Source organism: Tetrao urogallus (genome assembly GCF_951394365.1).
Source record: "Tetrao urogallus genome assembly, chromosome: 1".
Taxonomy (NCBI): domain Eukaryota; kingdom Metazoa; phylum Chordata; class Aves; order Galliformes; family Phasianidae; genus Tetrao; species Tetrao urogallus.
Genome location: NC_136813.1, coordinates 167,195,356 through 167,222,032, shown reverse-complemented (window position 1 = coordinate 167,222,032; position 26,677 = coordinate 167,195,356). Strand labels below are relative to the sequence as shown.

Sequence of the window (26,677 nt, the reverse complement as noted above, 5' to 3'; positions counted from 1 at the left end):
ATGCACTTACCCTGTGCTCGAAAGAAGGAGCTGGGAACTAATATTATCCTTCATTTTTTTTATTATGCCAGAAGCTGTCAGGTCAGAAAACATTTTCATGATAGTTTGGCACTCCACAAATACCAATGGATATATTCCTGATTCTCAGCACCTAAATAGGATAAAGATGTGATAGAAAGAGCAGAGGAAAGCAGTAGTAAGACTGTAATGACATTGTATTGGCTAATGTAACATCAAGACTTCCAAACATTTTTTAATGAGAATCTACTGAATCATTAAACAGTCTGCCTGCCTAGCCAAGGAAAATAACCTCTAAAACAAGGACTTAGGAATCAACGGGATTTCCACCTGGTTTGTAACATCTCCACCTGCCTTGTATCTTCCTGCAGCCATGATAGGAAATGGGTGCAACTGCTGGTCACACGTGCACGGCACTTCTGGGTGCTGGGCTCCACAGAGCCTGTCTCTTCCTTAAAGACATGACCCCCTTGACAGAACCGTGCAGCACATCAGGGCCAAAGAACACTGATGTGGAGTCATGGGATGCTTGGAAAAGAGGGAAAAACGTGTGGGAAGTTAATATGCAGTTAATAGGCAGACGTACGTAGAATGTAGTCTTTCCCCTGATACTTCTTTCTTCATAAATAAACAGCCTTACAAACAAATTCGGCTTTTTCACCTTCAAGTTTAAGGAAAAAAGAGGCTACCAATAATTTCTGTCACCTGAGATACATTCATTGAGAAGAATGAGTTTTTTCTTCGTTAATTTATCCCTTAATGTAACAGTTATATGTATGTCAAGTTGCACATATGAAAAACCTGGTTTGGATGGGATTTGAATTCAAAGAGGCATCTGTACACCATTTATATAAGATGACTTTTAGGAAAAATACCATTAGCGATACAGTACTTTTCGAGCACCAAACAAAACTTGCTCTGCAAGAACACACCTTCATCAGGAGGGAAGAAAAATCCTATTGCAGGATGGAGACGTTGCCCTGAAATGGGGTCTCCAGCTTAGCATTCTTCCATAAATCAGCCTGCAAAGACATCAGTGCTACTCTATAACATTATGTTAAACTGCTTTTGACTTTCTTCTAGCATTTTTACTTAGTGTGACTGCAGGTATACTCTCTTTTTTTCCCCCACCACTTCATTCACACAAAAAACTCGAGTGCTAACATGGTACTTAACGGTGGCAAGCTTCGGAGGGTGGAATCAACCACTTTTCTAATGAAAATGCACAAATGTTGTAACAAAAATTTCAATTCCCTTATCTTTAAGGAGCCTTGCAAGGGTGAGGCAGAACAGAAATGCAGTTGCTCTGCTTTGCATGCTCTTCTTACGTCGCATGACCTGCACTGAATTGCATTACAGTAAAGTAAGTTGGAGAGAGATTAGATTGTGTGTCTTGCATCCTCACAAAAACACAATGAGCAATTTGTGAGTCTTTTGAAAGAACTAACAGAAGTTAAAAGCACATGTGCTTGACTTACATAAAGAAAAAATACAAGCATTTGTTAAAAGCCCGCGTAAAACCTCAAACTAACTTATCTAACATTGGAAAAGAGACAGGGTCAGAGAGGTGATAATTTATTCCCTTGAAAATTATTCCTGAATACAAACACAGCTGACATGCCATGTGTGATCAGCTGGGGCAGGATGGCACTGGGAGGAGGGCAGAGACGAAGCGTTATGGAGTGACTGCAGGCCCCATTGCCCTGTGCCACTCTGTTGGAGGGGGTGAAAGAGGGTGGGGGTGGAAAAGGTGTTTCTAGTTTGTTTGGGTTTCTCACTGCTCCAGCCTGTTAGCAATAAGCAATAAACTACAGTCACTTTCCTGTGCTGAGTCTGTTTCGCCCATGATGTCCCTGTCTTGAGCCCTTTTCCATTGAATGTCCTCCCTCTGGGAGGGGAGTGGTGGAGTGGCATGCTGAGTTCAGCTGTCAGAGTGCAACCACCACATGGATGGAGGGATAGTTCTGTATTTCTGTACTTCTGAGTTTGCCACATTGTGGTCTTTCCATGTCAGCAATACCAATTTTGTCCACCATCACAGGTGGAAGTATGTTTACTTTCTTTCTTGTGAAGGACACAGATTCATTTTGACTAAAGATCAGTGAGGATGAATTTGTGAAATTATTCAACGTTTTGAGTGGGCAGGCTGCCGTTTGTAGCTGTTCTACTGACTCCAGCATGTTAAGTGGCTAATTTCAGCAGTCTCGTGTGCTAAGCAGTGTGTGCTGCCAAAGCTTCACCTCTGATATCTTTGTGGGAGCTGTGTGGCACAGCGTGTTGAATAAGCAGTTGTTTCTACGTTTCTCCACGTGTGCTAAATGAGAGTAATGGACGCAGAGCCTGAAGCAGTCAGCTCCCGAATGTAAGGCAGTTTGCAATCTGTCACAAGAGACAAAACCAATTGCAAACAGGAACAGAAACACTGTGTAGGGAAAAGGCAGGAGAGATTTCTGCAGTTTGTTAACTGCAGAAACTGCCATCGAATAATGGCACTTGTTATGGCACGGGTGCCTTTCAGCTGCCTAGCAGTTACCTGCAGGGCTTTGGGGAGTTAGGCAGCATCGACACATGGGTGCTGCCTCCAGCACCAGGCCTGGGCCCAGCCCCGGCTCGCACCAGCAGTCACTGCGGGCACAGCAGGCTCTCTGCCAGAGACTGCTGGTGCTTTAGAGGCCTCTGCAAGCAGCTCAGGTAAAGTGCGCCTGCGTGAGTGCAGGCTGCAGATGTGCCTGCTACGCCTGCTAGGCGAGGCACGGAGCCCACAGGAGGCTGCGTCGAGTTTTAAATTACAGAACGATATTCTCCATTTTCTTTCACGCTGTGAGCAGAATTGCCATTGGAGGGCCCAGCTGGTGCGACTGCACAGGGACTGGGGATCTGATCCGGCATCTTCCTGAGCCTAAAATGGCTTCGAGTTGTATTTGTAGCCTGTGCTGCATTTTGCCCTCGAGGGAAAGAAGGGATTAAGGACAGCAGGCCTTGTCAGTGAGCCATCTACCTGCCATCTACCTGCATTCCCCGCCGTGATCTGCTGAGGCAGGGACAAAGGCTGGTGTTCAGCTGCAGAGCGGAGGAGGGCGGATATAAATGAACACTCATGTAAGGAGCCAGGAGGTTGTCTCACCATGGGGGCCCTCCTTAGCCAACAGAAAGGCTGTCACCTCCAAGCTCCGTGGGGACAGGACTGCTCCGGGACAGCCACTGGTTGGCTGCAGAGGAGCTCAAGGGCTGGAGAAGTGGTTGCAGTGCTGCTGAAGAATGGAGTGGGAGGGAAGTAATGTGCTTCCCTTTCTCACTGCCTTTGCAAGCCCTATGGTTGCTGCGTGCCTTAAAAATCAGGGCTGCTCACCAGAAAGATGAACTACAGCATGACTTACTGCTGTACTGGTTGCTGCAGTCAGCAACAGAGGAATGCTACGAGGTATGGTTTAGTATGGTTAGATGCTACGAGATATGGTTTAATAGCCTGTGGTAGCAATGATGATAGGACAATTGGACTAGATGATGTTGTAGGTCCTTTCCAACCTTGTGATTCTATGATTCTGTGATTCTAATTTGGTGGTTGCATTGGTGAGCTGCCCGTTCTGGCAGCTCCCATTGAGATCAGAGGGACCTTGGAAGCGTAGAAGAGGTTTGAGACAAAAGGACTCAATTGTGGGTTGGGGCCGAAGGGAAGTCTCTTGGAAAGATTCATTAGGCAGCGCGCTTCTACCTCTGCTGTTCTATCTCTTGGTGCTTGAGTGTAATCAAGTCACATCCCCTTTGTAAATATGCCTTGTAATACTTCCTGTGTGCTGGGTATTCCCCGCATGGCTCCCATTCCTGACACATTAAGTTTAATAACAGGAAATAAACTTAAAAATGCATTTATTTCAGATTTTTTATTTTTTTTTGAAGGGATTATTCTGAGGAAGAGGCATGTATTTGCACACCTTTGGTATCTTAGGAAATCCTGCATCTCAAGCTGCAGCACCATTACATGCTTTCAGCTTCCTGACTCTAAGCCTCTGGAAAAGATATTTTTTTCATAATTAAAAAAAAAAAAAAAGGCAAAAATAAATTTTAAAACATTAATTAAAACAAGGTAATGGAATAAGAGGACCTAAAAATGAGATTTATTGGACCACTGCTTAAATGGATGGTTGCCTTATCATAAGTCTATGCTCAGACTGTTTCAATTGCTATCCAAATTCAGGAGGGGCAAGGAATTAAATGTGTTATAAAATAGAAGGACAGGCTGTGACTGCTCTAAATGTGGGCAAGAAGATGACACCTTTTGGATGGGTAAAGCCTTTTCACAGGTAGACATGGAAACACTGTACTTAAAAAGAAGAAATATTATTTTGTTCCTTGGAAACAGAAAAAAAATCCAGATTTCCTTTACTGTTCTGTAGCCACCAGGACATCAGTTCACAGCTTGCACAACAGATGACACCAGTCATCTGCTTACGTTGTGTTCAAATGCTGCTATGTCCAATAGATGAGAACATAAATTATCAGTGCTGATTTACAAAAGCCGCTTTGCAAGATCCCGTAACAACGGCATTTTATTTGGATCATCCCACACCCATACAGAAAATGTGTTCTTGCTTTTTCCTTCATGACCAGCGTACACAGATCATGTGTGACAGGACTGACAAGCTTCCACTGCCTTTGCTAAGACCTAAATCTGCTGGGAGACATCCTGCACGGGTGCTGAGCTCTGTTCAATCCTTAAACAATGGGTGAAATAATCTTTGGGCTGGCTTTGAGATGCTGTCCTGGTGCTGTAGTCAGTTATGGGGCTTCATTGGCAACTGCTGCTGCCCCTTAGATGGCAGATTGATGTTCTTGGCTTTCTCAGCTCTATTTTTGGCCAGTGTTGCCCTGGTATTTTCAGTTTAATATTTTTTCTCATAGAAATGCTTGGCCGTAGTCATACCGTCTTTCTTAATATTTTTCCCCTTCTAGCCAGTGCTGTCACCCTGGAGGTCAGTGCAAATTTCCACTTTGTGTTCCAGAGAGCCCCAGTCCCTCCTATGATTTCTTCACAGCTTATTATCCAATTGTATTTTTCATTTTATTCTTATATTTATGGTAGCACCTGGGGCATAGTTTTTACAGATTCCAATCTTCTAGACCCACAGCCCTCTCTTTCTTTTCAGGTCAGCTTTCAGCAGCTGCTGCCATCTTATTGAGCTTCGCCATCCCACGGGAGGAGGAGCAGAGCCAGAGCATTCCCTTCGCTTGCCAGGTAGAGCTGGGTGAGAGGCAGGAGGTGGTGGGGGGAAATGGGAGGGGTGGTGGCAAGGGGATAGATGGGGGTGGAACACTGGGAACAAAGATGTCAGTGTTCATCTGTACTATTTGTAATCAGCACAAAGCCAGAAAGAAATCTAATGGATAAGCACTGCCAAACGGTAAGGAATCTTTTTTTCAAATGGAAAAATAAAATAGAATAGCAGAAGATTCTTCCTCAGCAAGGTGTCAACATTCATATTAGACACTGATTGGAATCCTGTCTAACAGATTTTAAAGCAGTCATTAGAGGGCAATTAAACATTTTCCTGGTAGCACCAGAATCCAGTGGGAAACAGCAAGAATCCCACCTCTTTCATATTTAAAGATTGCTGGTCACTGAGGACAGTGGAGTGGCACCTGTGGGGCAGCAATCCATGCTACCCTGCAGCAGATCACAGCCTCCTGCTGAAGGCGTGATGGCTGCTGTTGCCTACCCCTGTGTCCCCAAAACACACTTAGGGGTAAATGAGGGACTGCCCCAAGGCAGCTGTGGGACTGCCTTGGGTGTAAGCACTTATCTGGCTTAAATGTCCAGGGATTTTGAGGGACCTTTTATTCAAAATTTTTTGCTGGATTCCCATTGTTTTCCATTAAATAAAAAAGAAAAAAAAATCAAGCATCTGACACTAAGGTTCATTAAGATGTTTTTCATACCCTATGTCTGCAGAAACAGGATGATATAAATGATATACGGTATATGGTATGATACATGTAAGTGATCCATGATTTCATATCTTGCTTACTCAAAATGTGGCCCATTTGTCTGGCTGCCCCAGAGCAAAGAGTCCAGAAGGCTCAAGCATCTGACCAAGAAAGGAATACAGATGAAAGCATTATTACGGTACATTTGAGAGAGGAATCTATCAGATACAATGAAAAGGTTCCTTCTTACTTAGAAACTTTCCTACCCAGAAGCAAAGGTAAGGTACATAAAATACCATGAGCTTAATGGAAACCTTAGAAATCTTTTTAAAAATACCTTTATAATGAGAATACAAAACATGCTTGGAAAATTCTCAGGGAGCTAAGACTTCAAATGGACACTGTTTGCAAAGCAATGAAACAATTAAGTGAATTAAAGGATTCACAATGTTTTTGATTTCTTTATTTCTTTTAACTTCAGGAAATCCCGTTTTTATAGATTTGAAGACTTGGAGGAGGCTATCATGAGTGTCTTTTCTAAACCAGTGTGGAACATGGTCATTCCTACGTTCTGCGACGTCTTTCTTTACTTACTGGTCTGTGTGCAGCTGAATGCTTGGAAGCTCAGAGGGTCATCTTCAGAATGTTATTTCTCTACTTATAAACTTAATGTGATGGCAAGTTAGACAAATTCTGAAAACTTACGGGAATGTCCCCCTAAAATTAAGTTTCTTGGTGAATGAATAGCTTTTCTGTTGGCAATCTAGCCACCTGAGAAGCAAGTATTTTAAATACCACAGCCTGACCAATCAGTATTGGCTGCATGCATACAGTGTATTTGTGTCTGATATGTGGCATTTTTATCTGGTATCTATCATTGCACAATCATCATCTTGCTGGTTAGGAAACTGAGACACAGGGAAGAAACATTTGTCAAGGGATGCACGGAAAGTTGACTGTAGGAATACACAAGGCCAACATTGCCACATGTTCATGAGCCTTCTTCACAAAGCTAAGCCGTGTCTGTGATTGTTTCTTCTTTATTTCACCTAGACTCACCGCAAAATGCCAAGCAGGGTAAGCAGTTATTAAAGTGGGCCACGTATCTGTGAAGGCTCACAGCAGTGTGTCTGTACTGGGTATTCAGACAGGTGTGCATCACAAAGTAGCAAACCAGACACAACACAACTGGAAGGTTAAAGCTAAAACCACTTCAAGGTTAAAGCAACATTCAACTCTGCAAATACGTAGCAGGCAATTCACAAAGATAGCTTTTCTAATGAGGAATCAGCAGTTCCTGCATTATTTATTTCTATATTGTTTTAATATTTCCATGGCAATGAAAAACAAGTCTCTTGACAATCAATGGAGCCGTGGCTTAAGGTGATGCCAAAAATCTGCCTGTAATTCTTCTGATGGATTTCAGCACATCCTGATGTGACACGATACAAAAATGCATTATACAGCCACCTCAAAGTCCGAAATTTTGGAGCATTTTTTTAACCTAAAGAAACACATGTGCAGTTTACCTGTGTTCAGGTGCTTAGCATAACACTGAAGTGCTGCCTCTGTTGCTTTCCAGGCACCTCGTGGTGCCAAGAGGAAGGGCGGGGGGTTCTGGCATCTCTCATGTGCTTAATTATAATGGTGTGGGTACTTGCAGATGAGAGGTTGCAGCAGAGCTAAGACTGTGTGGGCATACTGGAACATCAAGTGCAGATAAAAAGCAGTACCTTTTTACTTCCTTTGATAGCCCTTGCACTTTCTTTGCAGTATAGTCAGACAAACTAATTGTAAGAACAACTACTAGCCCATGGATTTAAAAATAGTAGAAATGACTGATATCTGGCATAGGTTTCACACCTAGCAGCGGATCCTGCAACGTGAAATCACACCTAAGTCCTTGTGTTGTTCTTCCTTCCTGTTTGATGCTGAAGGTTTGCGCTGCTAGCCTAAGGGTCACACCTCACTGGGGTCTTTTCAGGCTCAGTTTTTGCAGAGCTACAAGCTCCTTCCTTTGCAAAGGCAACAGAGAGGAGATGTGCCATTTAAAGTGTTATCTATTGCATTCTTCTGTGATGAGTTGGTACAAAGACTGCTGTAATATCGAGAGTTGGGTTACATTAATCACCATAAACTATAGGCTTTTTTTTTTTAGTGTCATTACAACATCACTGCACTGTCATAGTGTCTGCTGGCCTCAGTCTGGTTGAGCTCTGCATGCTAAGTGATGGAAAAGAAGGACAGAATGACAAAGATGTTACAACCTACCTGCAGAAAGTACCTTGTCCAGCTACTTGACTATCCCTGTTTAGTAGATGTCTCCTCAACAGAGGACTGTAATTGAGATTCCTCAGCTCAGGAGATCACTTATAGAATGAACACACTGTAATGCTTTTGCTCTTTCAGTCGTCCTCCTGTCCCTAAAACTGTTGTGAGAACAGAGCTGAAATTGCTAATTTCAGACACATGTCCATTGTGGCTATTAAAATACTCCTCTCCAGAAGGCAAATCATCTGATCCATGTCGGGGTCCACCTTCAGTTCAAATGAACATTGAAACAGTAGGATAGGATTCAGCTCTGAATTAACATAACTAAATGCAGAAGTCCAGATGTCAGATGTTACCTTGGTGCCTAAATTTCCATTACAGTTAATACAGCCTAAAAGAGATATTTAGCTACCAGCCAAAGGCGTTGGATTTAGCTGCTCAGACTTTGGCATGGCTCAGTGCCATCTGAAATGCTCATACACAGTTGATGGAGCTGACAAAAACCTTTGAGAGACCAGCATCCTTTAAGAGAAGCGGCTGGGGAGCAGGATATCTTCAAGTATCTCAGATGACTCCTAAGACATCTGTGTGAGGAACGGAATAAAGTTTCAGGTGTTTACTGTAGAGTGAGCTGAATGACTCTCTAGGATCCATACGCTACAATGATTTTTTCTAGCAGAAGTTTAGACAATAGGTTTGTATATAATCTACACACCGCAGCTCCTTGGTCCCTGGATGGTAAACCAGGTGGAGAATTGTGTTCCAAAGAACATTTGTAGCAAGGAGATGCCATCGTTTCTAGCCAAATTAATACAGAAAAAACCTATATGTTTTTGGTTGTAAGTATCCTATATTACCCCACTCTTCACATAGAGAGAGTGAATCGATTGTGGATTCCAAATATCAAATGTAATTACAACCACTGACCTGGCAATTTGTAACCTATTACCTGTATCTTCATGAGCAAGAGTTGGAGAAAAGAAACTGTAAACTCATGTTTGAGGCAGCTAAAAATTTCTCTGGACAACATAACCTCGCTCACCAGTACTGATCTCTCCAGAATTCAGAGGCAGGGATGGAACTGAGAGATGACAGCAGCAGAGAGGCATTGCAGAGACCTTCGTCAGAGTTTCACACATGGCTTACTGGCTAGGCAGCTGAGAGCAGCCACTGACAGTTCTTTCAGAGCATGCCAGACAAATGTAATACAGGAATTGAAAACACTCAGTGTCTTAAATGAAAGTCAGTGACTGCTGACTCATTAAGAAAAATCAAGTCTGCACAGAACTGTCAGAATAAATTGTGTGTGGAAGAGTAACAGAGACATAATTAAGGTGCTTGTAAAGTGAGCAGGAGAAGTTACTGGTCACCAGGACACAAACCTCCTTTTACTCTTCTGAACAAGAAGATGGCTTTAGATAAAGCAAAGGGATATGCATATGGAGTGAGGATCTAAGCTAAGGAAGTGTTGTGTTACGAAATGTGCATTGGAATTACACTAGTGCAGCTTTTTCTCATACCAATCAGCACCACTCATTCTTCTGATTTGACTGTTTAAAGCCCAGTTGCCAGACCCAACTTGGTTAATTCCATGGCTTGTGATGGAACTGTTCTTTTAATGCTTCTGTCACTGAAATCTAGGAGCGAGACTTGCTAAGCTGAAGGACAGGTTAGACTTCCAAAAATACTTTTGTGTTAAAAGTATGCATTTGTTCATGTAATAGCTCAGTATCACTGTCTGCAATCTTAGCTGTGTCCTCTATTTAGTGGCAAGATTACTCCAGATTTAAAACAGATACTGATTTGGGTGTTTTAATAGAAGACAAGAAGACAATCCTCTGGGAAAACTGTGGGCATCATACAAAGACAGTATGCTCTAGCAAACCCAATTAGAAACATCTTCATGCTAAGTGAAGACGCTGAATTCTTACTTTAGAAACTGTATCCTGACTTTTTGAACTTACTAAACTACTCTGTTGCCCACCATGCATCCCTGAAGTAACAAGGTCAGCTCTAACCTGATTCCTCACGTTCCCTATTCCATGTTCAGTGAAATAATACTCCGCTGTTCATTTTTTCATATGTACCTTTTCTTCTCTACTCAAAGTCAAGCAACCCACGTGAGGCGACAATTTATAAAATACATCTTGACATCCTTTCTTAATTCTACCCTGAAAAATCACAAAAATCAGATTTTTGCTAGAAGCAGGAAAAGAAACAATTTCATATTGCTAATAGTCCTGATTTCACTTTGTAGGAACTTGAGTGACTCAGCACGACATTTCTCTTGATTAGGAAACATTGCGCAATTTCACTTTATGGTATATCAATAAAATTTTATCTTTCCCTTAGTGTGCTCTTCTGAGACGGACGTGCCATAAAACACATCCATGGGCTGCTGATTTACCCATAGTTCCCTTACTGATGTTTAACTCTGCTCAACACTCATATTGTTAATGTAAACCCTACCAACTCTTTCTTCCACCTCAGCTGAAGATCTGACTGAAAAAACTGAAATCAATTTCTAATTTAGGAAGAATAGTAGCTGTTCTGGAAGAAAACTATTTAGAAGAAAAAAAAATAATCAACAGCAACAGCCAATCACTACATGAAATTAATATAATTACAAGAAGTACAGACTACAGATTATTTTAGATAGTCGGATGTTCCAGTTAAACCACCAGCCAACCAAACAAAAAAACCCACAACCCCAAAACTGTTGAACCTGTTTAATCAAAGCCAATGCAGATGCATGCGACTACACCTGCTCCCTTCCTTTGTCTGCACTCTCAGCACCTGCTGATCCACTTCTATCTCATTTTGTCTTGACAGAGTGAGAAATTGCTTCTTTGCCTGCTTGTCTGTGCAGTCAGGAGGCTGCTCTGACTTTCACAATACATTTTCGGCATCTTGTTGGTGTAATTTACCTTTGGAGCACCCGGGCCTAAGAGCAAATAAGAAAGGGGAAGCAAAAAGAAGTGCCAGTGGGTGATGAGTAACGCCAGGAGAATGCAAGTTCAATACAAGTTAAAAGAAACTGATCCAAATATATCGCAGGGTGAATTAGGCTAGATATGGAAGCTTACCAGAACATGCATAAAGGTTTGAGCTTTAGCTCTTGCTCCTAGGGACTGCTATCTAATTCTCAATCACCATATAACGACAAATAATAACTCTCATTGACAGCCATCTATTTCAGGTAAAGGGAAGTGTGCAAAGGTAAAGCTATGGCTTTGACTCTTCTCAGGCAGGGAAGGGCACTGAGCTGAGAGTCACACACATTGGACTAAGGAAGGAAAAGGAACGCGCCACTGGTTTTGAAAGCAGTTGTGCATTTTATAGGAAGCCAAACCTGAACTCTGGAACTGCTTCAAATAAAATTTGAAGAGGAAAAATGGAGGTAGGAATATCTAGTTTTGATCATCCTATGCTGTGAGCTACGCTATGAGCTGCTTTGCTCTATTAACACGGCTGTTTCCAAACATGCTGAAGACCTTTTGTAACTTGGGGAACATTTAAGTTCTGTCTCAAAGTAAACACAGTAACTTCAGTGGACAGTTGAATAAAGATTCTGAGGATTTAATTTGGATTTATGTGTCTACAATCTCCTAAAATAGTGGTATCTCAGTTCATGACCATACAAGAAGTCTACTTTGAAGTCTGTGGATTTTTGATTCTACCAAGATTGAAATTTTCCAATACATTTTTAGGCTTCAGACTGGCAGCATTCCATGCAGTCAGATATCCATGAGCCAGAGAGAGCTTTACTGAAGTTTCTGAGCCAGTTTTAAGAACAGGAGCTATGCATCTTATATATTAATAATGAATAATAGTGCCACATTCACTTCGAAGAAGTCTAAGTTTAAAAACAGCGGAATATGTTTTATGTAACAGATCAAAAGTTAAAATGGATTGGCTCATGTATGAAGACATGTTGTCTCAATTGTTCATGACTTTTACAAAATAGCCTTACAGTAGAACTTTGATTCTGACAGATTCAGAAAGAATAGAAGAAAAATCCTATTTGTGAATAATGCCAGGAATATTTTAAGAACCAAGCATAAAACCCAGCAGTTAATTTTAAAACAAAGCCGTAAGCTAAAGGAAGACAAAACCAAAAAAGTTTACATGTAAATTTTATTTAGCATTTCCATACACGTAATATTTGTCCAGAGATAACATATATACCATATTTCAATATGAATGAAAGAATGTATTTTTTGTATTCCAGGAGAAACACTCAAAGATCATTCGAGGTCAACTTTTATCATGGCTGCCGTTCTCTTCACACAGTAGCTGGTTTAAAATGCTGCTCTGTTTGAGAGCTTTTAGACTGGATATATCTTCACTTACAACAGGGACATCTTCGCTTTGATCCTCAGGTATCAGATCTTCACTGTCTGACAGCGTACAGAGGAGTGTATCATTTTCATAGGTAGGAAAATAATACCTGGAAGCAACAAGGTGTGATAGAATAGAATATTACTAGATAATCACATATTCTGGTTCAAGTAGGTTGGACTTATTTTATGAAATTAAATTAAAAAAAAAAAAAAACAAAGAAAAATGAGAAAGTCTGGTTGTCTGCAACGAGTAGGCAGCATGCTCAAAAAATCAGCAGGCACAGACACCTTAGAAGTTACCTAAGAAGAGACAGCAAAAAGCCTTCCCAATATTTCTTCCCCACACAGTCACGAGTGAAGCCACAGATCCAGATCTGTCCCACACCAAACACTGAATTGAGATTTTTTTAGTGAGAACAGTCCCTGTGGCATCAACCCCTAGGCTTGTGAAGCCTGCTTACAATCTGAATCAGTGGTATGTTATGCTCTCTCTCCACTTGCTACAGAGAAAACCACTCGTAAAGAGCTCAAATTAGGTAGATACTATACAGATACCTACATTAGATGTGCAAAAGAAGGGGTTTGATTTGTTTCTAGTGTTTCTGTGTATCCACAGCACATCTCTACTATCAGTGACATACATGCCAGAAGCAGCAAACACACACAAAAGACCACTTTGCAGCAACGAACTTCTCTTGCATACTAACCTGACAGTGCAGGCACAACTCATGGTGATACTGAATCCAGCATGCAACTGAAAGAGCAGGACCCCACGTTTATTTTAGCTTCAGACAGAACAGAGATTTCTAATTCTGAGCTGTTTTAACACAATTTCTCATCTGAGCTCTGAGCACTGTAGCACTGGTAAAAGCCAGAACTTTCAGCTTACTGCTTTACAGATATTATCAAGTAACGGTATAAATGCTGGAAGAAAGATGTTTGCCCTTACTGTGGTTGGTCCCAGGTAGACCTGATTGGCAGGAATGTAATGTGTTTTGTCTCTTCCATATGACTTATCAGTCCTCCTTTAGACTGAAATTTCTCCTGGCAGCTGTAACAACGACAATGATGGATTTCTCTCCTTATGAAGTTCACTAGTTTCACTTGCTGGTAAAAGTTTAGACCTAAGGGAAAGGGCAGCATATCAGTACTTAAGAGATATAAAATTTAATTTACAAATGCTTTCTTGATTTAAACATAAAGGTTGATAAGGGTTACTGAAGACCAGCACTGCAAACTAACTGAACAAATGTTTCTTCTTAGATGAAAGGGAACCAGTTCTTATTTTACTGTAAAAATTACAGCTTGCTTCCTCCTAGTCTGCAGCAGAATGCAAACACTGGCCAAACAAAGCTTAGACCCCAGCCTCCTAAGCTGCAAGCAAGTCTTAACAGGCATAATAATAATCTTAATAGCAATGATTATTCCAAGGCTGCAGAAGCCAGCCATGAGACTTACAGAACGGCTGTTTGTAGGGGCTATTCTGAAAGAATCCAATGGTTGTACAGAAAATAGCACACATACTTGGCACTAACAACAGTTTCAGAAAAATAGTGGTTTGGCTGTCTTTTGTAAGCCAGCTGAAACAGTATCTGTAATTGGAAAGTTAGGTGCCCATATAGAAATCAAATTGATACAGTCTCTTTCCAGTATTCTTATGATGTGGTTTTCTCCACACTAACAGCAAATGCTGACAAGTACAGCATCTCTTACTCACCAAGCTCTGATTTTATTTTAAGAAAGTCAAATCCATGTGATTTCTGGAGAAAAAAGAAAAAAAAAAATCTAATTTCTGCTATTTCAACTAGGTCATATTAAACACAGCTTTTCATAGACTGACACAGACATATGCAGACATGAATGCATGGTATAACCCCCCCAAATGTTTTCTCACATCAGAAACGTTCACATTCTCTTAAACAGCAATGCTCCTGTTAGACAGTATATTAGAACTGAAACACAGGTGCTAACAATCAAACGTATTAAATCATTAAGCCACTTTAATATTAAAAATCCCACCTTTTTATTGTCTGTATCAGTCTATACAGTTAAAAGTACCAGCTATTCATAGTCTCATTGTAAAACTGAACACTGTAGATGTAGGTGCTACAGATGCAATGCCTTAGTTCTGCACTGAAGAGTTAAGCAGTTGAACTGATCTTAACAAAGATGCTACAATCCTACTCTTTAATTCAAAAGTGAACTCAAAAAAAGTGAACTTCAAAAAGAACTGATATTTAAGAGTATTTGGTTAATGCGGAGGAGACCACAGAAGCAATATAGACTGAGTGCAGCCCCCATTCCCCTGTGCCACTCGGGAGGAGGAGCAGAAGAGGATGTACGGCTGGGGAAGGTGTTTTTAGTTTGTTTCAGTTTCTCACTGCTTCAGCCCGTAAGCAACAAGCAATAATATTCATCTCCCTATGCTGAGGCTGTTTTGCCCATGATGGTAATTGGCGAGTGATCTCCATATCCTTATCTTGAGCCCTTTTCCAATGCATTCTCTCTCCCTGTGTTTTTGAAGAGGGGGAAATGACAGAGTGGTGTGGTGGAGCATCAGTATGAAACCATCACCGCAAGTCTTACCTGCATGTGAAGGTGCAGCTTTTCTGTGGTGTCTGCTTGTTGTTCACAGAACAGGCAAACTGCACACACAGGGTGCTCTTCCCAGTCAGACCAGTCTCTTATAATTAAGAATTAAAAAAAATAATCATTTAATCATGGAAAAGAGAAGAGACATTTTGTGAAAGAGCACTACAGATTCTGCTTTCACAGCACAATAAATAAATCCAGAGAAACAAAATACTTTGAAGGAGTGGAAAAGTATGGATTTACAGCTGAATATATGATTAGAAATTGGTTTTCTGTCTAAAAAAAAACCACAAAAACCTGGAAATTCGAGAATAACGGAGCAGTTATTGCTGGGTACCTCCTGTGCAGGCAGGCAGTACGCCGTGCTTCAACTTCCCTCCACTACTATCAGGGTCTTACCTTCAGTTTCTAATCAGCTTGGCAAGTTATAAAAAATTGCTTTCAGAGTTTATTTTTATAAGGTCTTTCAAACTTTTCTGGTCTTTCAATACTTTAGCCACAGACACAAGCATCAAACACACTTTAATCAGTCTGATATTTATTCATCAAATATTATTTCTGAGCCACTCATTTATGCCACATTTAGATATGCATGCAGAGAATAAACACTAGCACTCGTCTGTTAAGATTCACAGTATTGCTTAGAGATGAAAATATGACTGTACTCCCTTTTTAATCAACAGAATTAAGCTTAAGGAAGGTCAGGGAGCCTGGTGCCTACAAACCACTCCCTGTTTATCCAATTCTCTGCAGTCAAGGAAAACACCTTTGTAGTAATCAGAGAGCCTGGAGCCAAGAAGAGTACAGAGGAGGGGCAGATTTTGTCATCAGTCAGCACCACAAATTTACTTCAAACTTACACCTAATTTTAAATCTGAGAAAATCCAGTTCACTTTTAAGTACAAAATAAAAGGTTTTGCCTACAACACTGTAAAACCTGAAAGATGTTGATGGAGCTATGTGTAAATTAACAAATAGGCTTGTGGTTGAAGTACGAAATTTATAGCCCTCATTGAAGAGAAATGCCTTTGATGAAAACAATTTGGAGTTGATTACACTGGCTTACATGAATTTTAACTGTGTACTAACGATGCACAGGATTTTTCCTTGTAAGTGCTTTCAACAGTAATGCTCTTACAGTTCTTTATAAGGGCACATAAATAGATCTTACTCCTCAAGGTTATCTAGTAATTCCCGATCATCCTCTGACTGCACTTCCTCCCAGGACTTTCCAAATTCCTGGGGAAAAAAGAAGAAAAGGGAAAATAAAACATGTATTGACTCTCACCACATTTTACGTATCAAGTGAATGAACATCTGGGAGGTCATGGTGTTTCTGTGAGCTAAAGGCAGTCATACAGCACTGTCCTAGTAATAACTTAAAATAAGAGTTTGTATTATCTTTTAGTGGGACATTCCCCACACTACATCTGGGAAGGAGGTGATTTAGCACAGAGCTCCCAAGAAGAGCACCCAAGCAGTGTGTAAAGCCAGTGTTGCAATACTACTAGTTAGTTCCTAAGGAAGGTATGCTAACACTGTTCTGTTTGCCATCACGCTTGCTCAATGTAAGCATACCTACTCACAATGTTCTGTCCTTCCTTTCACCCTCTGCACTGTTTATTTATACTTAAAAGATCTTCAGCCATCACCATACTTTTGTGCAGCTACAGCACAATGGCAGGCCATCTCAGCATGACTGCGATATAAATAACAGACAATAAAGAGCTGAAGTACCAGCAGTGATCTTTAGCTAGTGTTTTTCTTTCCACTGACAGGTTCTTCCTGCCTTTGAAAGCAAACCAGAGCCAACTAACCAGTACTGAAATAGCGCTTCTGAATTTGTGCCTTTCATGTCTGTGAGGTGCTCACAAAGATCACAGCGGATGGTCTCATCTCCAATAAGGGAAGGTGGCAAATAAAAAAGGTCACTCTTTCATTTATTTTATTCCAATAACCTCTCTAATAAATATATGTAATAAAATCCTTAGTAACAATTGTTATTCGTGTCTTTATGGTTGTTTGGAGAAATAAAGAAAAGATATCCATCATTTAACAATTTAATGAGAATTTTTAAAGCTGTTACTGTCTATCAGATAAATGATACACAAATGTCTCTAGACAGCTCTAAACATAATGCCATTATAGATTACAGAATGAAAATTCAGTAATTAATTCAGGGATGCTACACGGTAGTGTGCAAACTCTCTGAGTTAAGAGGGAGACTCATTAATGTCACCATTACTGTGAGATAACATGAAGCCATTAACACATCTCACCACATGTTCTCACAGCTGTACACTAGTTTCCTATGGCTTCTAATGTTAACACCTTAATGAGAGGATAGCTGCTTACAACCACTGCGAAAGGAAGAATGCTCACAGTTGTTCCCTTAGCAGCTTGGAGTGTATGTTCACAAAAGAGCATATTCAAAACAGAAGCCAATATTAAGCTTCAACTTTTAATTAAAGGTGAAAGGGGAAAAGAACTAGGCACAAGCTTTGTTAGTCGCTGTTTCTTTATGGTATTTCTGCAAAGAAGCCAGCAAAGGCCCTTGTAAGAAGTCTGTTTCCCTTATCTACTTGTATTCAGAGGAGAGAAAAAGGCAAAAGGAAAAAGCTATTCAGAACTTGTATCAATGGAAAATTCCAAGGTAAATGGATAACTGGGGACACGATGATGAAAGTGTCAAAATACAGAAATTGAGCAATTGGATGGGAAAGAGTTCTTCGGAAGATTTTTAAAGCTTTCAATCTTTTTTAAAGCATTACAGCTTGATAAGCATTTGGGACCAAGGCTGGCTTTGTTATATATTCAAGTTCCCTTGCTCTTTCATCTGAGATGCAAGAGCTCTCAGTAACATCCCTAGAGATTCCTAAGAAATTTTTAACAAAACCTGAACAAAAAAAGCCCTAGACTTGATATTTTTATAGTTTAAATAGAAAATGCATGACTGAAAGAACTAAAGGCCTTGCTATATATCCAAGTAAAACCAACTACTTCTTGAATACACGTTGCATACCTTATGGTGATGAGGGTCTTGCAGATGAATGAGGAGAGCATGCAAATGGGTGTGGTTTGAGAATTTCTTCTTCTAAAATGAAGTCCAAATGTATAGAGATTAACTGCCTCCCCAGCACTTTATCTCCTCAACTTGAGCAGAGCTTCAAGGGTTCTGCTGGGAGACGGCCAGCATGCTTCACTGAGGCAATATACCCCAACATGAGTAGTGTTGAAATGGAAGAAATGAGGCAGGCAGCTGCTATCTCAAGCATTTTTCCCTGAACAGCAATTACTGAACTACATGCAAATAGACCTTTAGGCCTGGGAAGCTCAGAAAATCCAAACAGCTGCTGCTTTCCCTGCAAACTTCCCCATACCCTTTTTCTCACCTGCCTTATTATGATCATCTGATTTGCTTTATATTGCTGCAGAATTTAGTGATGCTTTATCATAAAAAGGCTTACCCCATCATTAGTTTATAGACACTGGATTAATTTTAACATGAAGTGTTTCCTTCTTGGTGATTGCATCTCTCCTTGAAGAGAAATGAATGTGAACATTTCATTAAGACCTGAACTATCACCAACTGAAGGAGGTTTTCCATTTACTATTTTACAAAATGTGCACTACTTAAGTCAGAACAGGCTAAATAGAGATAGTAACCCCTATAACTCTTCCTTTCCCCCTTTAGCAACAGCTAATAACGATGACTCAGGGCTTAGCAATACGAAAATATCACAGATGAAAAGTAAAGCCATTTTGAAAACAAGTTTTCTAGTAGGTGATAAGTAGCATTTTCAGCTAACTGAGTCATATGCACATTCGTTATGGCGATGTTACATTACTACAGATAAGTGCCATTAGACAATTTGAAAATAAACATCATCATCTACTACAACACACACTCTATGCTTAAAGTGCTGACAGTGACCATCTCTCAAACATACAAAGGAAGGCCCTCTCAGTTTAGGTCTGCCTCAGTTTTCTGGGTTGGAACAGGAGAGTTTTACTACTGCCTTGTTCTTTTCTGACTCCCAGCACGTATCACAGACTCCAGAGTTCTTCCCTCCCTATTTTTAGTTGATCTTTGGTACAAGATGACTCACGGGGACACAGGCTAAGAAAGGCACAGAGACAAAACTAGGTAGGAAGTTTTTTTGGAGAAGAGAAAAATAAAGTAACCCAAACATATCTCTGAGATGCATTGCTGCTCAGTTCTTCTGCCTGATTTTTTTCCCTCCAATTTATAATTCAAGCATTTTGGAATAGTATAGGGTTGATGATACCATCTTTCATACTTACACAATACTGAAAAAAGATCCCCAAATCCACTGTGCAAGTGACACCAATGCCTTTTGAGTCATTTGCATCATAGCAAAGCTCCCATTCTAATTCAGTAAGTACCTAGTAATAAACTTTTGATACTTACTTAAGAAATAAATCTATTACATATGCACAGAAAAACCCTTTTATATGTGACAAAAAAACCCTTCTATTCTTACTGACCGTAAGATGTAATAAGGTATTTTTACACTAACCTGTGAGCAAAAGAATGTATGGATAATATGGGGTAGATAAATCAAAGCAGTCTGTGGGCCATGACAGAAGTCATAACAAAATCTCAGAATACCAAAACATTTACAAAAGAATTTGCAATATTATTCATTGCTATACCAAATAGAAAATTTTGGAGAGCGAACTACTGACATACAAAAAATATAACTTTTGTTATGAAAACATGTCCTCATAACTTTACTAAAACATCAAGTAAAAAGAAAAGTTGAGTGGATGGACAGAAAGAATGAAGGGAAAGCCTACTGCTATAGAAGAAGTCAATGGAAGTTTTGCCATGAACGTAAAAACACAAGTAAGGACTGTCCAGAAGATCGTAAGGCAATGCAATGGGCACTCTCAGAACATCAGAACAAAAAGGTTTTAAACCCCTCAGTGCAAAATAAAGGCAATTGCCAGTTCTAGCTAAAAAAGACTATTTTACGCAGTGCTTGGTGAAGATAATATATAAAGGAAAAAAAAAAGCACATTAACATATATACAACATATACAACTTTGCTTTAAAAGGTGTCTGTAAGATCTTGCACTAAATAATTATCTATTTAAATATGTGAAGATTCAGTTGCTGATAAAAAAGCTTTATGGAACACAACCTAAAAGCAAAGTGGATAAGATTGATGTTTATCATTAGAAACCTACTTAGTCTCACAGCTTCTTTATGATGAAAACAAACAGGACCAAACAGGCATAAGGGAAGATCTTTATTACATTCCCAAATTCAAACCTTTCTGTGAAAACATACAAAAAAATAAATAAATTGTAAGTTTAAATCTTTCGGTCAAGATTAAATCTTTAGTAAATATTGAAAGTATATCTGTCAATTCAAATAAAATACTCAATCTGTGTCTGTAGTGTGAAATTGCATAATTCCCCTGCGTGTCTGGAGCAATGGGAATAATGGATCCTTAAGAGTTCTTGAGATGTCAGTAAAGCTTCATCGTATTCATCAGAAAGGAAAATCCTGTGGTAAAGTGTGAGGAGCTCGGGAAGAGAAGGTAAAATGACTTTAAGTCATTAGAAAACACACTTTGCATAACATCCAGAATTCAATGGATTTTAATTCAGACTGAAAAAAGTCTTATCATATTAATTTAGTCTACTGTACACTACATATAGTGTGATAGCAGAAGATAATAATGGTATTTCTCCTTAGAATAAGGCCAACCTACTGAGCCCTCAGTGAACAAATTAAGGTTCTTCCCATTAATTTCTTTTCCTACTTTGTGCAAAAATAAGGGGTTTACCAAAAGCTATTTTGAGAACACATGCTCTATACAACATAGGAGAATTCTAACATTTTCAAGTTAACAAAAAATTTGGTCCCATGTTAACAGTGTGCAAATACACACTATATACACACAAATACACACAAATATACACACTATATAGTGAGCAATTCTGTAAATGTTTAAGGCAGAGTTTTTCATTTGTTTTAAAAGAAGATATGTAAAAAATTCTGATTTGGAGACATTTTGAAGGATCAGAAACAGAGTAGAAACAATCTGCTGCATAGAATGCAGTGAAAGACAAAATGTGCGCAAAAAAACCCAAATAATGGCTGTAGCACAGTGCATACAGTCAGAGAAGAAATGGTGAAAAGTGTCCCAGAAGCTGCACAAGAAGCTCACCCTCAGAAACCTTGCACATGCAGCCTCCATCTTGGTAGATTGACATTTTTTATTAGAATGACATTTGCTATCCTCTCTCTGTAATATCAAGGAGGTGAAAAATATGTCTCTAAGTTATGTCAATAAATAGGCAATATCTGAACTGGTTCAGGCTGGTTTAAGAAGACACTCTGCAAAGTCCTACCCAAAATCCCAACAATAACTACAGAGGCCCAGGGCACTGGCTTGAGCCCTGTCCTAGAATCATAGAATCATAGAATCACAAGGTTGGAAAGGACCTACAAGATCATCTAGTCCAACCATCCTCCCATTACCACTGCTACCACAACCCACTCAACCACATCTCGTAGCTCCTCAGCCAGATGCTTCTTGAACACTGCCAGGGAGGGCGACTCCACCACCTCCCTGGTATTGTTCTGTCCAGTCCTGTGGCTGCCCATGCTGTTTAACAGTTTGAATGCTCAGTGGCCACGCCAAAAGCACTACTCAAAGAGTACTGCGACATGTTCAGGAAGTGTATAGGTCACAGATCGTTCACAGTAGACAGCTGGGACAAGGTCACTTGCTTTGAAGCAAGTGGGAAGAATGGGAAAAGAGGTTAGATATACGAACATGTTATACCTTGTTGTATTTGCTCTGGGCTTTTCTGATTATGAACATGGGATAGCCCACTGTGTCCTCCCTGATGTTATAACCTCCCTGCCTGTCTCTAAAATTTCTGAATGAGTTATCACACAGTTCTCTGTGCTTCTGGTTCAACTTCCCGATCAAAGCTGGGACAGATACAAAGCTGAACTGAAATGCAAATTTGAGACGGAAAGGAACGTGAAGAGGATGCTGCATTCTGAAAACGTAAGACTACAGAACTAATAGAGAAGAATAAAGCTATTAAAACCACTTAAAACAATTAAAACATTAAATTTGAGACTGTTAACTTTCAAGGAAGAAAAGACTAAGTTCTGTAGAGAAGCTGAGAACATCCAACATGCAGAACTTTATAACTTTTTCACTGCTATGCAGCAAATATAGATCAGTTTTTAAAGCAAGTTTAAAGTTTTTAAAGTGGTATTCATGTTTCTGGAAAGGAAAATAAAAGTTTCAGATCACTGATCTTTGGAAGGAAGACATACAGGATCACAAAGGAAATTCACCCCACCTAAGGTAGGAGGGACTTGGCAGAGCTTTAATATCCAACTTCTTGATTGGAGTAAAACTCAAGGAGAGTTTAAATAGAAAGAAAAGGTAAAACAGTCAAAGGTGCTTGAAAAATTCATTTATAACCTGGATATTAATACATGCAGGTGGCACACAGACTAGTTCAGGTGAAATATAGTTATTTCCAGGAAAGTGCAGAAGCTTTTGAAGCATCTCTTATATTCAAGAGCTGAAGACAGCAAGTGAAAATTTGCTACACACATGCATACACACTCTCACAGATGTGAGATAAAAAGTAGTATTACCTAAAAGCATATATCTACCTGGAGGCTAAGAGCAAAAACTTTTTTTTTCATCTCCATATCTTTCATTTTCCTCCTCTTTGCATCTAATTTATACTCTGAAGAGCACTTCCAGACTAAGGTTTGTAGAAAACAAGCTCAAAGCCAATAGCATTGAAGTTAGATCTCCATTTATTTCATTAATCTACCTCATTTTCCCTTCTGATACTTAAAGCAAAGACTGAGCACTAATGACATGATGATTAGCATCTCTTCAAGCTGCATTCTTGCATCTCTCAGAATCAATTCTCAAGAACAAATGTTTACCATTCCTTAGTTTAACAATTATCTAGATTATCATACCATAAATGAGCATATTCCTTAAGAGTCCTTGACTTGATTTTTGACCTTTTTACTAATTGCTGAAATGCAATTACTCACTTTTAACAAGATACTGTCTGCAGCTCTTTAGTTGATTTATAGAACCTCTTACCAAGTAATTAATGATATAAAATCTGTCATATTCTTTGTTTTTGGCATTGATTCTGCGATGTTGCTTCTTTCTCATGTGATCTTTAAGTGTGTTTTTGTCTCTGAAGACTTTTTCACAGTACAAACACTGCAAACTAAAACAAAAAGGTAAACAGGTCAACACATTAAAAATAGTACAAGATAATACACTTAAATAAGATGGAGATGTATACAGTAAGACTAATTCTGAAAGCAAGCTAAATTAAAAGGAAAATTAATTTATTTGCAAAAAAACCTCATCTTAGATCACAGTAGAGTCATCATACATGCAGGTAAAACAGCACCTAACAAAAACTATGGAAAATGAAAGTACAGATAATAAAAAAGTTTACTGTTGCTCCACAAGCAACATGAGGGAAAAAGCTGATTTACCAAAATCACCCCAGCAGGACACGGGAGGGCTAATGATTGGTTAAGAAATGAACACTCAGCTTGGAATGCCTTTATGGGAATCCAACCCATGAGTAATTGTAGCATTGAAATTTAGGAAGAAAAAAACAAACCAACAACAACTCTGAACGTGCTACATATGTCTAAGAACAATTTAAACTTGCTAAACAGAGCTTCATACTTCTAACCCAGCGGGTGACTGAAAAAAAGTTTGACAGGGTGATCAATAGGCTTTGTAATCCTGACAAATCAAATTTATTAATACTATTCACACTTCATATATCTGTATTTCTACTTTTATTTATATACTTATACATTTATTTGTTACTTAAGAAACTGAAAACATTAACAAATGGAAACTTTAGTACACTGTGTCCTCCAGAGCAAACACAAGAGAAGTATATCCACAGTCTTAAATTCTCTATTGCAAGCAGAGTACTATAAAAGAATTGTTCTCTCCTACAGTATCAACTGGTACCTGAAGTTGAGCCTAGACAGCATTAAGTAGTCTCTCTTCTCAGACAGTGGACTATGAGGAGACTAATCTGCACTTTCGTCTAAATGGACATCTATCCCTGACATAGACAACAGCCATTTTTTTTTCCAGCAGAGAAACAGCAGAGCACTGAGGTTACAGGAATGTCCTTGTTTAATGGTTGTAGATCTTGAGCTTGTAGATAGTTGTGATGGATACACTGAACTGAAGTCTTTCTCAGCCTTAAGAACCACAGTAGGCCTCGATGTGACCATTCCCTGAACTGGACAGCTCATAAATAACAGAATAGCAGGTGGGTGCTCATGGCCATGACCATGAACAAAGTGGGTACAGCGCTAGAATTGTTGAACCACTGAAATTGCAAATGGAGAAATAATGAATTACATTGAGAGGCTGAAAGCAATGTGGTAGGATTCCAAGTTTAACTAAATTTGGGCCAATTGTTTTATCTTATAGCAGTAAAAGAAAGACTTCAAGAACTGTTGTAAAGTTTAGGCTATTCAATAAATTTTGATTTCTAATTGTACTTGAAGTCTAAAAATCTGACTAGTGCTTTGCTGATGGATTGTAGGTCTGATGGCAGAAAATATGTTTTCAAATCAGCTTACTTCTATCTGCTAACGATTAAGAGTATGATCTACTTGTGTAAGGCATTCCCAGGAAATGTATGTAATGCTTTTGCCCCGTATATACAATGTAGTGTAGTCATGGTTGTCTAAAATGAGACTTTTCTGCTCTACAAAGTATTTTCAGGTACTGTTCTACTAGCACAACTATTAAGTCTGTTCTTAGCAGTAGGAGAGGAGTGGCTTTTCATTGCTTTGGAAGGAACTTTAGTGTGCATATTAACTACAGACTTAGCTGACTTTCAAAAACCTCCATCCAAATGATACTCTGAACTCCTCCTGATAAATAGTAAAGCTGTGATTCATCGGTATCGTACATGGAGGCGTATTAGGAAACACTAATCGTAGCATAAAAGATATTCTTAAAATATCTTCATTTCTGGAGGAATTTTACCTGTATCTGTCATGACTGCATGTTCTTTGATAGGCCAAAGACTGTAAATTAGGGATCACCACTGCCATTTCTGCCCTTTGAATCTCTTTCTCTTTTTTGCAGAAGTACGTGCCAAGGATCCTAAATTCATCTGGAAGGTTACTTAATCTAACTTACATTATCTACATTACAGTTTTCACAAATCCCTGTTCTGTTGCTGTTAATTTCAAAGTTTAAGATTTATGCAAATTTCTCCTAGAATCTTTAGTTACAGATTGTATTAAAATCTAGTAGGCTTCTTAAAGCAGCAGTTTCAGTTTTAAGGAAGTACACGTTTTGCTAGAGCCCAATTTATATTAGGGGCATACTTTATATTGCCTGTCCCATTTATTAAATCCATAAAGGGCACATATACACTTGAAAAAAAAAATATCAAAGTTAACTGTTTGTTGGTCTTCGCTATCAAAGTTCTTCTCCTGAAGGAGTTCTTCTTTTTTTTAACTTCTTCAGCCATCTCAGATTTACATGCTTCTGAATCAGCATGTACATCGATTGGCCTTCTCCTTCTGCTCTGGGATACACTCTGAAAGCAGTAGTGAAACATCTCACAAATTATTGATACACATTCACTTATATAAAAGAGATCATTGGCACAAGAACTCCATATTAAGTGATTAAAGAGATATTTAAGAAAAAGATGGTTACAGTGATAAAGAAGATCACTGACTCTAGCAGTCATGAGAAAAATGTGTATGCTACTATTGACATCAGAGGAAACTGTAACACGTAATAACTAAAGCACTACCTGTAACTATTATTCCAGCCAACATGTACTACAAAGTATTATGAATTAGCTTTCGATAAATCAAAGTGTTCTAAGATACCCAAGCAGAAGTTACATTCTTTCTTAGTTTCTTCTTGACTAACCATGAATACTGAATTAATTTAAAACCAACTTAATTCCAAGGTTAAATGAAATATCACTCAAGTCCATTTAAATACAATAACAATGAAAAACAAACCTACTTGTCAAGCTTCTCCTGTAATACAGCCAAAAACTCGTAGCAATTCACAATGTTATCTGGCAGCCCAATGTTAAAAGCATGCTCTCTTGCCATATGATTGAGAAGGACAGACCTAAAAAAGACATTCAAAAAGAACATTATGTATTTTTGAATATACATGAGAATTACACAGTCAAAATATGCCAGCTGCTCTAAAAATGCAAAGTCAACATTAAATAAACAATAATAGCATTGCTGCCACAGCTAGAAAAAAAAAAGCAAATAGGAAGTATGCAACTTCAGATCTACTCTATGTGCAGTGACATTTCAACTGGGTAATCTGCACGCATGCCATGTAATCCTTTAATGAAAATTACAACACCGTTTTATTTTGACCCTCTCTTAGCAAATCTCATTTATTAATTTGAATAAGCAAATCACACATTTCAAACAATGGCCTTAAGAAACACTC

At 39.1% G+C, this 26,677-nt stretch overlaps 1 protein-coding gene across 1 annotated transcript in view; it reads right to left on the bottom strand.

The window, feature by feature from the left end:
* Positions 1-12,468: 12,468 nt before the first annotated feature.
* ZNF277 (zinc finger protein 277) overlaps positions 12,469-26,677 on the bottom strand; it is a gene marked incomplete at both ends in the record, with an annotated part of 53,546 nt that continues 39,337 nt past the window's right edge. The window contains 7 exons of the mRNA XM_079550112.1: positions 12,469-12,661; positions 13,504-13,678; positions 14,272-14,314; positions 15,141-15,237; positions 16,318-16,385; positions 23,279-23,411; positions 26,228-26,338. Coding sequence (XP_079406238.1) covers positions 12,469-12,661; positions 13,504-13,678; positions 14,272-14,314; positions 15,141-15,237; positions 16,318-16,385; positions 23,279-23,411; positions 26,228-26,338 — 820 coding nt within the window. The remainder of the gene's footprint in view (positions 12,662-13,503; positions 13,679-14,271; positions 14,315-15,140; positions 15,238-16,317; positions 16,386-23,278; positions 23,412-26,227; positions 26,339-26,677) is intronic.